The sequence below is a fragment of the Salmo trutta genome, chromosome 3 (genome assembly GCF_901001165.1).
Source record: "Salmo trutta chromosome 3, fSalTru1.1, whole genome shotgun sequence".
Classification (NCBI taxonomy): domain Eukaryota; kingdom Metazoa; phylum Chordata; class Actinopteri; order Salmoniformes; family Salmonidae; genus Salmo; species Salmo trutta.
In genome coordinates this window covers 69,470,341-69,483,755 of record NC_042959.1, presented here as the reverse complement: position 1 = coordinate 69,483,755, position 13,415 = coordinate 69,470,341, and the positions used below count along the sequence as shown (strand labels likewise).

The following is a 13,415-nucleotide window of genomic DNA, read 5'->3' as shown; positions in this document are numbered from 1 at the left end:
CACTGGCTCCAGGTCATCTATAAGTCTTTGCTAGGAAAAGCCCCGCCTTATCTCAGCTCACACGTCACCATAGCAGCACCCACCCGGAGCACACGCTCCAGCAAGTATATTTCACTCATCACCCCCAAAGCCAATTCCTCGTTTGGCCAATTCCTCGTCTTTCCTTCCAGTTCTCTGCTGCCAATGACTGGAACAAACTGCAAATATCACTGAAGCTGGAGACCCATATCTCCCTCACTAACTTTAAGTACCAGCTGTCAGAGCAGCTCACAGATCTCTGCACCTGAACGTAGCTAATCTATAAATAGCCCATCCAACTACCTCATCCCCATACTGTTATTTATTTTATTTATTTTGCTCCTTTGCACCCCAGTATCTCTACTTGCACACTCATCTTCTGCACATCTGTCACTCCAGTGTTTAATTGCTATATTGTAATTATTTTGCCATTATGGCCTATTGATTGCCTTACCTCCCTTATCCTACCTCATTTGCACACACTTTATATATACTTTTTTCTATTTTATTATTGACTGTATGTTTGTTTATTCCATGTGTAACTCTGTGTTGTTGTTTTTGTCACACTGCTTTGCTTTATCTTGGCCAGGTTGCAGTTGTAAAGAAGAGCTTGTTCTCAACTAGCCTACCAACTAGCCTCCCACTCCTCTTTCTATTCTGGTTAGAACCAGTTTGCGCAGTTCTGTGAAGGGAGTAGTACACAGCATTGTTTCAGAAGAAAGGTATTTTCTTCTGACCATTTTGAGCCTGTAATCGAACCCACAAATGCTGATGCTTCAGATGCTCAAATAGTCTAAAGAAGGACAGTTTTATTGTGTCTATAAGTAGGACAACAGTTTTCAGCTGTGCTAAAATAATTGCAAAAGGGTTTTCTAATGATCAATTAGCCTTTTAAAATGATAAACATGGATTAGCTAACACAACGTGCCATTGGAACACAGGAGTGATGGTTGCTGATAATGGGCCTCTGTACGCCCATGATGATATTCCATAAAAAATCAGCTGTTTCCAGCTACAATAGTCATTTACAACATTAACAATATCTACACTGTATGTCTGATCAATTTGATGTTATTTTAATGGACACAAAATTGGCTTTTCTTTCAAAAAGAAGGACATTTTTAAGTGACCCCAAACTTAGTGTATGTGCTGTGCGTGTTGTGGAATAATGTTTCTTGACCTCACGTATCTTTCAACTGATTTCATCCATTTTTACTGTAAAGTAAAGCTATACTTCACTGTAAAGTTGGATGAAATAGCTCGGAAGATCCGCTATGCTTTACCAACTCAACTGCTGAAGCAGTCACACAGTGACCAGGACATCAGGACACTGACCTTGTGACCCCCTCCTCTCCACCAGTCCCTCCGTCCTCTCTGCTGGTCTCTCCAGGGAGGCCTGGCCGTCCTCGGGCACAGGGGGTTTGACGGACAGCGCCGGGGACAATGCGGTAGACCCGGGACAGGAAGATAAACTCCACTATGAGGGACACCAGGTTCCAGCCCAGGATGAAGCCGCAGCCGATCACGTTGGAGGCCAGGGTCATGACCTGTCCCACCGCCAGCGGTGCCAGGATGTTGGTCACCTGATCGATGCGCCGCATGGTAGCATTCATCCCTTCAGATCAGAATCAAACCAAAAGGTACAGGGTTTAGTTGTGGTGATATGGTATCTGTGTTACCAGCTTTACTAATGCCTACATTATCAAACTATTCTGCCTCTATGGTAATGCATGTGATACATCCTAGAAAAACTAAATACACTGCTCAAAAACATAAAGGGAACACTTAAACAACACAATGTAACTCAAACTGTCCACTTAGGAAGCAACACTGATTGACAATAAATTTCACATGCTGTTGTGCAAATTGAATAGACAACAGGTGGAAATTATAGGCAATTAGCAAGACACCCCCAATAAAGGAGTGGTTCTGCAGGTGGTGACCACAGACCACTTCTCAGTTCCTATGCTTCCTGGCTGATGTTTTGGTCACTTTTGAATGCTGGCGGTGCTTTCACTCTAGTGGTAGCATGAGACGGAGTCTACAACCCACACAAGTGGCTCAGGTAGTGCAGCTCATCCAGGATGGCACATAAATGCGAGCTGTGGCAAGAAGGTTTGCTGTGTCTGTCAGCGTAGTGTCCAGAGCATGGAGGCGCTACCAGGAGACAGGCCAGTACATCAGGAGATGTGGAGGAGGCCGTAGGAGGGCAACAACCCAGCAGCAGGACCGCTACCTCCGCCTTTGTGCAAGGAGGAGCAGGAGCAGCACTGCCAGAGCCCTGCAAAATGACCTCCAGCAGGCCACAAATGTGCATGTGTCTGCTCAAACGGTCAGAAACAGACTCCATGAGGGTGGTATGAGGGCCCGACGTCCACAGGTGGGGGTTGTGCTTACAGCCCAACACCGTGCAGGACGTTTGGCATTTGCCAGAGAACACCAAGATTGGCAAATTTGCCACTGGCGCCCTGTGCTCTTCACAGATGAAAGCAGGTTCACACTGAGCACATGTGACAGACGTGACAGAGTCTGGAGACGCAGTGGAGAACGTTCTGCTGCCTGCAACATCCTCCAGCATGACCGGTTTGGCGGTGGGTCACTCATGGTGTGGGGTGGCATTTTCTTTGGGGGGGCCGCACAGCCCTCCATGTGTTCGCCAGAGGTAGCCTGACTGCCATTAGGTACCGAGATGAGATCCTCAGACCCCTTGTGAGACCATATGCTGGTGCGGTTGGCCCTGGGTTCCTCCTAATGCAAGACAATGCTAGACCTCATGTGGCTGGAGTGTGTCAGCAGTTCCTGCAAGAGGAAGGCATTGATGCTATGGACTGGCCCGCCCGTTCCCCAGACCTGAATCCAATTGAGCACATCTGGGACATCATGTCTCGCTCCATCCACCAACGCCACGTTGCACCACAGACTGTCCAGGAGTTGGCAGATGCTTTAGTCCAGGTCTGGGAGGAGATCCTTCAGGAGACTATCTGTCACCTCATCAGGAGCATGCCCAGGCGTTGAAGGGAGGTCATACAGGCACGTGGAGGCCACACACACTACTGATCCTCATTTTGACTTGTTTTAAGGACATTACATCAAAGTTGGATCAGCCTGTAGTGTGGTTTTCCACTTTAATTTTGAGTGTGACTCCAAATCCAGATCTCCATGTGTTGATAAATTGGATTTCCATTGATTATTTTTGTGTGATTTTGTTGTCAGCACATTCAACTATGTAAAGAAAAAAGTATTTAATAAGATTATTTCATTCATTCAGATCTAGGATGTGTTATTTTAGTGTTCCCTTTATTTTTTGGAGCAGAGTACATAGAGTGTTTGATAACCTTGAAGTGCTTTAACTAGCAGCCAGTTTAGCAGCTGAAACAGAAACAACAATCCCTCGTGATGTAATAGCGTGTGGCAGGTCTGCCAGTCTCACCGGCGAGGTGACCCCGGTTGTATCCAGTGATAACCACAATCCAGTCCCTCTGGATGGCGATGGTCAGCGCTGTGCTTGCTAGGTTAGCCACATCTGCCAGGACGATCACCACCGTATAACAAACCACCTTGTGTAAGTTTTGTGATGCAACACGTTACTACGCATGACAGCACAGAGCAGCAGGAGGCTCAGAACAGCAGCAGCAACAACATGGACACAGAACAGTGCAGGAGAAACAGCAACCGTCACAGCAGTTTGCAATAATATATCTAGCCTGATTCTCAACAGACCTGGGTTTAAGTAGTATTCATTTTCTTTCAAATACAATGAGAGTTTGATTGAGCATGCCTGGAGCACTGGATGGGTGGAGTTTGTCATTTTAGGACTATTCCATTGGTTCCATTGCACCAGGCAAACTCAATCAAGTGCAAATAAAGTCTTTGAAAGGATACAAATGCTATTTGAATCCATATCTGATTCCAAAACATACTGTTGGTTCACATTATGAGAGTTTAGACAGTGTGGGAGAGAAAATGAAAAATATACTCACAGTTAACCAGCCATCCCAAATGCTCTCAATCCACTGTTTATATAAGAAGACCAACATCAGCACAATGCTACACACCGTCACTGAAATGTTCTGAACCAACAACGATGCATGTGCCACTAAAACCAAGGAGGGAGAAGAAACTAAGATTCTAAAATATTCTGGGACAATGCATTTCAGAGAACCATAAAGACTTCTACAGAACCATAAATGTATCATTGGTCTTAAAGGGGCATTCTGCAGTTGCTATAGCACATTCATTTTTGGACTTTTAAAGTAATGATATATAGCTATTGATCGTAAAAGAATATAACTTAGAAATGACTCATGAGCTTAGTTCATCTGTTGTACCCCATTAGATCCCCAAATATATGCTTGTTTTACTTTGTAATTGTAAACTAACTCTGTATAGCTTCAAAACATGATTAAAACTATAATGTTCGTCTCATGGATGGTCAGTACTTGCATCCATAGCTCCATCTATGAATTTGTGAGTGGTTACATTTATCCAGCCAAATCCCTCAGCAATTTACCAAAATAGTGGTGGGGTGCAACTTTGTTACTGTTTGAACTGCAGAGTGCCCATGTGAGGCAGAGAGGCAGGAAATTAGGACTGCGTCCCAAATAGCATCCTATTCCCTATTGTATTACAGTACCTTTAGGGCGCCATTTGGGACTAGATGTCAGTCCCTATAGCTGTAAATAGAAATGACTGTTGGTCTAACCTTTGTTCCTGGGGTTGCGGTCAACCCAGTCCCCAATCAACGCCCCTAGCAGCAGCACTGACCCCGCCACCACCAAGCCGAATATTGCGGTCAGCAGCAGGTTACGTCCATACAGCTCGATCAAGAACACCGAAATGGCAAAGTGCCACATACGGTCACCCCTATTAGAAAGACAAATAGTCATCTTGACGGAGAAGAACGTTTTTAGCCTTTGGCTTTTAGCTTTTTACTCTTTCTAGGGGTAAAGGGCATAAAGAGAAATGTAAAGTATGTCCATCTTTCATTGATTTGCAAGACACTACCAGGTTGATGACATAAACCTTATAGTGTCCAGCCGGTATGGCTTTGTAGCTCTCTTACCCATTGTTGTTACATGAAAAGGCTTCTTACCCACATGGACAGTGCCCCACTGACGTAGATCAGGAATTTAGGGCCCCTGAGGTAGATGAGGGCTGACCCTGGTGAGTAAGTTCAACAGAGACACACAGTAACATGAACAATAACCAGAGATAACATCATTATGAGTCTACAGGACACATTCTGCATCTATAGCTGGAAAACCACCTAATATTAAGCACTGGGCATCAGAGTATGTCTGAACATATTTTGTAACAGGATGTGTTCTGATCAGAAATCAAAAGCATTAAGCTGCTCTTACACCTAACACTTTACATTAAGTAGATCGTACACCTAAAACTTTACATTAAGTAGCTCTTATACCTAACCCTTTACATTAAGTAGCTCGTACACCCAAAACTTTACATTAAGTAGCTGTTATACCTAACACTTTACATTAAGTTTCACTTATACCTAACACTTTACATTAAGTTGCTCTTATACCTAACCCTTTACATTAAGTAGCTCATACACCTAACACTTTATATTGGGTTGCTCTAATACCTATATAAATGTAACGCTGTGATTCCGACAATCACAACATGTTGTTACATCATCATTAAGTAATAGCTGTGTAGTTGTATTGTCAGGTCATGAGGTCAAGGTAAACTCTTGGTCATCTCTCTCTCTCCACTCCCACAATAGACGAGCTGACCTGATGTACTCCTGGCCTTCCTGGCCCGAGCCTCCCTGATGTCATCAGACTCAAACTCCACCACCACCCCTCCACACTGGGCTGCGTCTGCTCTCAGGGACATCGCCTGTACAGAGTCCAAACCAGGTCACCGGTCAGGGGTCAGAGGACATACAACTACTGTAAAATAATCCAGAAGGGGCTTGTCAACTCAATGGAACTAGTAGAATTAAGAATGGGCCTGCTCAACTCAATTGAACTAGAATATACAGTTGAAGTCGGAAGTTTACATACACCTTAGTCAAATACATTTAAACTCAGTCTTTCACAATTCCTGACATTTAATCCAAGTAAAAATTCCCTGTCTTAGATCAGTTAGGATCGCCACTTTATTTTAAGAATGTGAAATATCAGAATAATAGTAGAGAGAATTATTTATTTCAGCTTTAATTTCTTTCATCACATTCCCAGTGGGTCAGAAGTTTCCGTACACTCAATTGGTATTTGGTAGCATTTCCTTTAAATTGTTTAACTTGGGTCAAACGTTTCGGGTAGCCTTCCACAAGCTTCCCAAAGTAAGTTGGGTGAATTTTGGCCCATTCATCCTGACAGAGCTGGTGTAACTGAGTCAGGTTTGTCGGCCTCCTTGCTCGCACACGCTTTTTCAGTTCTGCCCACACATGTTCTATAGGATTGAGGTCAGGACTTTGGGATGGCCACTCCAATACCTTGACTTTGTTGTCCTTAAGCCATTTTGTCACAACTTTGGAAGTATGCTTGGGGTCATTGTCCATTTGGGAAACTCATTTGTGACCAAGCTTTAATTTCCTGACTGATGTCTTGAGATGTTGCTTCAATATATCCACATAATTGTCCTACCTCATGATGCCATCTATTTTGTGAAGTGCATCAGTCCCTCCTACAGCAAAGCACCCTCACAACATGATGCTGCCACCCCCGTGCTTCACGGTTGGGATGGTGTTCTTCGGCTTGATAGCCTCCCCCTTTTTCCTCCAAACATAACGATGGTCATTATGGCCAAACAGTTCTATTTTTGTTTCATCAGATCAGAGGACATTTCTCCAAAAAGTACGATCTTTGTCCCCATGTGCAGTTGCAAACCGTAGTCTGGCTTTTTTATGATGGTTTTGGAGCAGTGGCTTCTTCCTTGCTGAGCGGCCTTTCAGGTTATGTCGATATAGGACTCGTTTTACTGTGGATATAGATACTTTTGTACTTGTTTCCTCCAGCATCTTCACAAGGTCCTTTGCTGTTGTTCTGGGATTGATTTGCACTTTTCGCACCAAAGTACGTTCATCTCTAGGATACAGAACACGTCTCCTTCCTGAGTGGTGTGACAGCTGCGTGGTCCCATGGTGTTTATACTTGCGTACTATTGTTTGTACAAATGAACGTGGTACCTTCAGGCGTTTGGAAATTGCTCCCAAGGATGAACCAGACTTGTGGAGGTCTACAATTTTATTCTGAGGTCTTGGCTGATTTCTTTTGATTTTCCCATGATGTCAAGCAAAGAGGTACTGAGTTTGAAGGTAGGCCTTGAAATACATCCACAGGTACACCTCCAATTGACTCAAATGATGTCAGAAGCTTCTAAAGCCATGACATAATTTTCTGGAATTTTCCAAGCTGTTTAAAGGCACAGTCAACGTAGTGTATGTAAACTTCTGACCCACTGGAATTGTAATACAGTGAATTATAAGTGAAATAATCTGTCTGTAAACAATTGTTGGAAAAATTACTTGCGTCATGCAAAACTATAGTTTGTTAACAAGAAATGTGTGGAGTGGTTGTTTTAATGACTCCAACTTAAGTGTTTGTAAACTTCTGACTTTAACTGTAACTAGTATTATTAAGAATGGGTCTGTTCAAGTCAATTAAACTACAATATAACTAGTATTATTAAGAATGGGTCTGTTCAACTCAATATAACTACAATATAACTAGTATTATGAAGAATGGGTCTGTTCAACTCAATAGAACTAGAATAGAACTAGTAGTATTAAGAATGGGTCTGTTCAACTCAATAGAACTAGAATAGAACTAGTAGTATTAAGAATGGGTCTGTTCAACTCAATAGAACTAGAATAGAACTAGTAGTATTAAGAATGGGTCTGTTCAACTCAATAGAACTAGAATATAACTAGTAGTATTAAGAATGGGTCTGTTCAACTCAATAGAACTAGAATAGAACTAGTAGTATTAAGAATGGGTCTACTCAATGCAATAGTCTGTTTAATAAAGGTATATGGGTGCATTGCCGAGTCCTTAGGGCATACACTAGTAATAGAAAAACCGAAACTCATTGAACATGTTCTTTAGAACACGTGTCAAACTCATTCCATGGAGGGCCGAGTGTCTGCAGGTTTTCACTCCTCCCTTGTACTTGATTGAGGAATTAAAGTCACTAATTAGTAAGGAACTCCCCTCATCTGGTTGTATAGGTCTTAATTGAAAGGAAAACCAAAATTCAGCAGACTCTAGTCTCTCCATGGAATGAGTTTGACACCCCTGCTTTAGAAGTTCAATTCCTTTTAACAGCACATCAACATTTAAATGACAGGTTTAAGAAAAGTTTGTTGACATGAAGTAAAAGAGCACCTTATTAAGCCTCAACCATGTCTAACATGTTCATCTGTTGAAGTCAGTATCTGGTTGCATTTGACAAGATCAGATAATGTTCAGTGACTGACACAAGATGGATTCTGATTCATAAACCCTCATGTTAATTATCTTAGTGCCACCAGTCTTCACATCTTGTACCTTATCCTTTCATATCTCAGAAACCATCTCAGATAAACGTGTCTCAGACAAAATATTGTCAACCAGAAAGTACATCACACCGCAAATGTTGTTCTCAAGGTGTTTGTGCTTTGCCTGTCTGAAATTAATACAAATACTATTTCAGTGTTATTTAACATGACTTGCAGTTCAGATTCTGAGGCCTACATATAAGATGGCTCCCATAGGTCATTAGGTCAAACCATCTGCAGCAGGGTACACATTCTGTTTACCTCAAATCTGGCAATAACATACTGTACCTCAGGAAGACATTTCACAACACATCAAGCCAAGAACACACATAAACACATTTTAAACTTAAATCTCTGAAAACAAATACATTTGAGCATTTCTAGCACTGTGCGTCGATGTGCTGCTTCAATGTGCACTAAACTGCAGAGCAAAACCAAGCCAACATTTCCAGTCCTCCATGTAAAAAAAAGATATTAACACTTCTTAAGACATTTCTCAAACAATCCCAACACCACCTTGGCTCTGATGTTAGGGTGAATCCTTGCAGGTGCTCCTTGATGAGGTGTCTTTTGCCATGTATCCTACATGGAGATGCTCCTCTTTCCGGAGAGCTGGAATTCAAGCTATAGTAGTCTGAAAGGCTTGATAGAATCAGTGTGTAAAAATGCACCATTGTATGAAAGTGCCAGAAAAGCAGAACGAGGGACAACAAAAGCAGCCAGAGTATTCCAAAGCACGTGACAATGAGGGGACAATATCTCTGTCCCCCCCGCACCACAGAAAGGATAACCGTGTCACTCGTATGACACATGCACACACAGACAAAAACACACACAGACGCACACGCGCATGCGTGCACACACATACACAAGACCAGTTGAGTTCTGACAAAACTGGACCAGTGATAACATGAAACCATAACAAATAATGCAAAAGTTCTTCACAGTATGTAAGTTATACGTAACAAAAATATAAACACAAAATGTAAAAGTCTTGATCCCATGTTTCATTAGCTGAAATAAAAGATCCCAGAAATGTTCCATACTCCCCAAAATCGTATTTCTTTCAAATTTTGTGCACAAATCTGTTTACATCCCTCTTTGTGAGCATTGCTCCTTTGCCAAGATAATCCATCCACCTGACAGGTGTGGCATATCAAGAATCTGATTAAACAGCATGATCACTACACATTACACATCTTCATTATCACAAATATTGGCACATCAAACAGAGGATGTAAGGAGCTTTCTGTATTTAGTTGCGTTCTGTGTCTTTCTTTATTTACAGTAGATACAGTCGGCCTCTGTCTTTCCACATGGATATAATTGTGCAGTGATGAACTTGGCTGCCTACTGGTCCTCTTGCATCAGTCTCACCAATAACAAGCCACACATGCCATACAAAAAGCAGGAAGCTGAGGGAGTAAAAAATAGTGCTCAAACACTGTTGAATCATAACAATTAAATAAGGTTTATTTCCTTAAAATGAACCTATCAATTTTATCAATATCATTGGCCATCTGACCTACAGTATGTAGCAATAAGTAATAATGTTTTGAAAGATGGAGAAGGTAATTAACTACTGAAAGGGATAAATAATCCCACAGAAAGATTATGATAGTGAGTGTTGTTTTACTGTAGAGTGCAGGTAAAAAGTATGACACTGAATTGACCACCAAGTACCCTGCCGTGTGTGTGTGTGTGTGTGTGTATCAGAGGGGTTGGGTACAGCAGAAGACACAGTTCTGTCTGATATGGAAAAAGTATTCTTCTTCTTCATTGTTCTACATGTCTCTGAACGTAAGTGTCATTCTAAAACGGGGTTATGATTTCGTCTGTCCATGATACGTTTCTTCAGGAAGAGAGTGAATCTGTAGAGGGCCACTAGAGGGATTGAGACACAGGGGACAGCAGACAGCATCACACAGCAAACACCCAGCGGGATAGGGCTGCAACTCAGCCATGGGGAAGTGGACCTATGGAAAGGAGAGGATGTTTCTTTACCCAGTTCATCTAAAAATATGTCAAGTTTGCATCGATCACGTTTATTGGATGTAAAATAACTGGATTAAACATTAAGTAATATCATAATTTATTATTATCTGTATCTTGTCCTACTTCAGACTGAAGTGATGCAACATTGCAACATGCAACAAAAGCTGTCTCTTACATAGTCAGGGTTCCATGTAGCGTAAGTGGGTTGAGTTTCAGCCTGGACAACCGCGTAAGCCAGGAAGACCATCAGCAGCATCAGCAGGCTAATCACTCTGCACGTGGCCTGAAAATGTTAGGCCTTCGCCCCGTCCTCCACTGAACCTGAGAACATAGAAACATTCTCAGATGAGTTGAAGAAAGAAAAACAAAGATTTGATACTATTTTGTTATCTTTGCACTTGAGATTGAGCTTGATCAGAAGTGAGATAATTTATAGATGGAAAAAACACATAAATGAAGTAGTACTAACTTGTTTATCCCATAGATGTAAACCACAGCGATGATCTCAAAGAAGACTATGATGAGTAGAAGCAGGGATCCTACATAGCAGTTGAAGATCTCCAGCCAGTAGTTTCCTGAGCCCATGGTAAAGATCAGAGCCACAGTGAAGGAGGTGAGGCACATCAACCCTAATAAAACAAACAGACAAATACATGATTATCCATGACTGATTCTATGTTATTATTATTTTCTTAAATGTATATTTGTATGTATTTTCTGACTTTATTAAACAGAGAGAGCGAGAGGGGACGACAGTGGGGAAAGCTAGAGAGAGTTTGAGTCAAAGGGCAGTAAAGGCCAGATTTGAAACCTATGCTGACACCTGCATTACCTCTAGACCAGCTAGGCCACGACCAGGTAGGCCACCAGATATTAGAATAGCTGAGAACATTGGGTAGATTGTTTTGGAGTCTGAAGGAGCTTGAACGGTATGTCTATAGCAGTGAAGGCTCCTCAGAGGAGGAAGGGGAGGACCATCCTCCTCAGTAAAACTCCAGATTGTGGCTTTAATCTAAACTCACATTCCCCCATATTGAGTTGCGCAAGAGATGACCCCTTGACACAGTTTAAGTAGGATCAATAGCACAAGTTTAATATACCCAGTGGAGGCTCCTCAGAGGAGGAAGGGGAGGACCATATTCACGTCACCAAATAATTGATTAAAACACACTGTTTTGCAATGGTCTACAGTAGCCTCAACAGCACTCTGTAGGGTAGCACCATTGTGTAGTCAGAGGACAGCTAGCTTCCGTCCTCCTCTGGGTACATTTACTTCAATACAAAACCTAGGAGACTCTTGGTTCTCTCCCCTTCCATAGACTTACACTGTAATTATGACAACTTCCAGAGGACATCCTCCAAACTGCTCTTGAAACATGAACTGACATGTTGTCCACCCAATCAAAGGATCAGAGAATGAATCTAGTACTGCAAGCATAAGCTACAGCTAGCTAGCACTACAGTGCATAAAAAGTGGTGAGTAGTTGACTCAAAGAGAGAGAAAGACAATACTTCAAGAGTTTTCAACAAATTCATTTCTTCAAAAATGAAGGAGAAGCAAGAGAGAGAGAGAGAAAGAGGCTGACTTCGGTCGTCAGTTCGGTTGTCCTCCAACACATTTCTGCATTTGGCTTCTGGGTTAAGCAGGCGGGCATTAAGAGTGGTTTGGTGGGTCATGTTTCGGAGGGAGCATGACTCAACCTTCATCTCTCCCGAACTTGTTGGGTAGTGTCACGTCCTGACCAGCAGAGGGAGCAATTGTATTAGTTTTGGTCAGGACGTGGCAGGTTTTTGTGTGTTAAGTGTTGTGTTGGTGATTGGACTCCCAATTGAAGGCAGGTGTGTTGAGTTGCCTTTGATTGGGAGTCCTATATAGTAGTGTGTGTTTTTCTTTGGGGTTGTGGGTAGTTGTTTTTGCACTGCGTTTGTTAGCCTGCAAAACTGTTGCTGTCGTGTTTATTGTTTTTTCCTGTGGATGCTTTACTTGAGTTTATTAAAAGTATGAGTATTCACATTCCCGCTGCGCCTTGGTCTTCTCTCCAGTACGACACATGTGACAGAACTACCCACCACAAAAGGACCAAGCAGCGGAGGAGGAAGGAGCCACAGGAGTACAGCATAAGGGACTGGACATGGGAGGACATCCTGGACGGCAAGGGAGCCTACACTTGGGAAGAGATCCTGGCAGGAAGGGATCGCCTCCCATGGGAACAGGTGGAGGCACTCAGGAGAGTGGAGGCAGCAGGACAGAAGAACCAACGGCAGCGGTATGAGGGAACACGGCTGGGTAGGAAGCCCGAGAGGCACCCCCAATAATTATTTTTGGGGGGGGCACACGGGTAGTTTGGCTAGGCCAAGGAAGAGCCGTAAGCCAGCTACCCGTGATTACATGGAGGAGCGTATGAGGTGGAGGGCGCCATGTTTCGCTGAGGTGCGCACTATCTTGCCTATACGCACGCACAGCCCAGTCCGCCCTGTACCAGCGCCCTGCATGTGCCAGGGCGAGGTGAGCATCGAGCCTGAAGGGGTGATGCCAACCCTGCGCTCAAGACCGCCAGTGCGCCTCTACGGTCCGGTGTTTTCCGCTATACGCACTAGCACGGAGGTGCGTGTCTCCAGGCTGGCACGTCCAGTACCAGCCCCATGCATCAGGCGTCTAGTGCGTCAGCCCAGCCTCGCCAGTCAGGAGTCGCCAGAGCTGCCCGCCAGTCAAGAGTCGCCAGAGCTGCCCGCCAGTCAAGAGTCGCCAGAGCTGCCCGCCAGTCAAGAGTCGCCAGAGCTGCCCGCCAGTCAAGAGTCGCCTGTGCTGCCCGCCAATCAAGAGTCGCCAGAGCTGCCCGCCAGTCAAGAGTCGCCAGAGCTGCCCGCCAGTCAAGAGTCGCCAGAGCTGCCTGCCAGT

At 43.5% G+C, this 13,415-nt stretch overlaps 1 protein-coding gene across 1 annotated transcript in view; it reads right to left on the bottom strand.

Moving 5' to 3' along the window:
- Nucleotides 1-11,140, bottom strand: part of LOC115165916 (uncharacterized) — a 182,577-nt gene extending 171,437 nt beyond the window's left edge. The window contains exons 1-7 of the mRNA XM_029719415.1: nucleotides 10,982-11,140; nucleotides 5,772-5,877; nucleotides 5,115-5,178; nucleotides 4,721-4,881; nucleotides 3,999-4,114; nucleotides 3,449-3,575; nucleotides 1,354-1,633 (exon numbers count right to left, since the gene is read on the bottom strand). Coding sequence (XP_029575275.1) covers nucleotides 1,354-1,633; nucleotides 3,449-3,575; nucleotides 3,999-4,114; nucleotides 4,721-4,881; nucleotides 5,115-5,178; nucleotides 5,772-5,877; nucleotides 10,982-11,140 — 1,013 coding nt within the window. The remainder of the gene's footprint in view (nucleotides 1-1,353; nucleotides 1,634-3,448; nucleotides 3,576-3,998; nucleotides 4,115-4,720; nucleotides 4,882-5,114; nucleotides 5,179-5,771; nucleotides 5,878-10,981) is intronic.
- Between the last annotated feature and the right edge of the window lie 2,275 nt (nucleotides 11,141-13,415).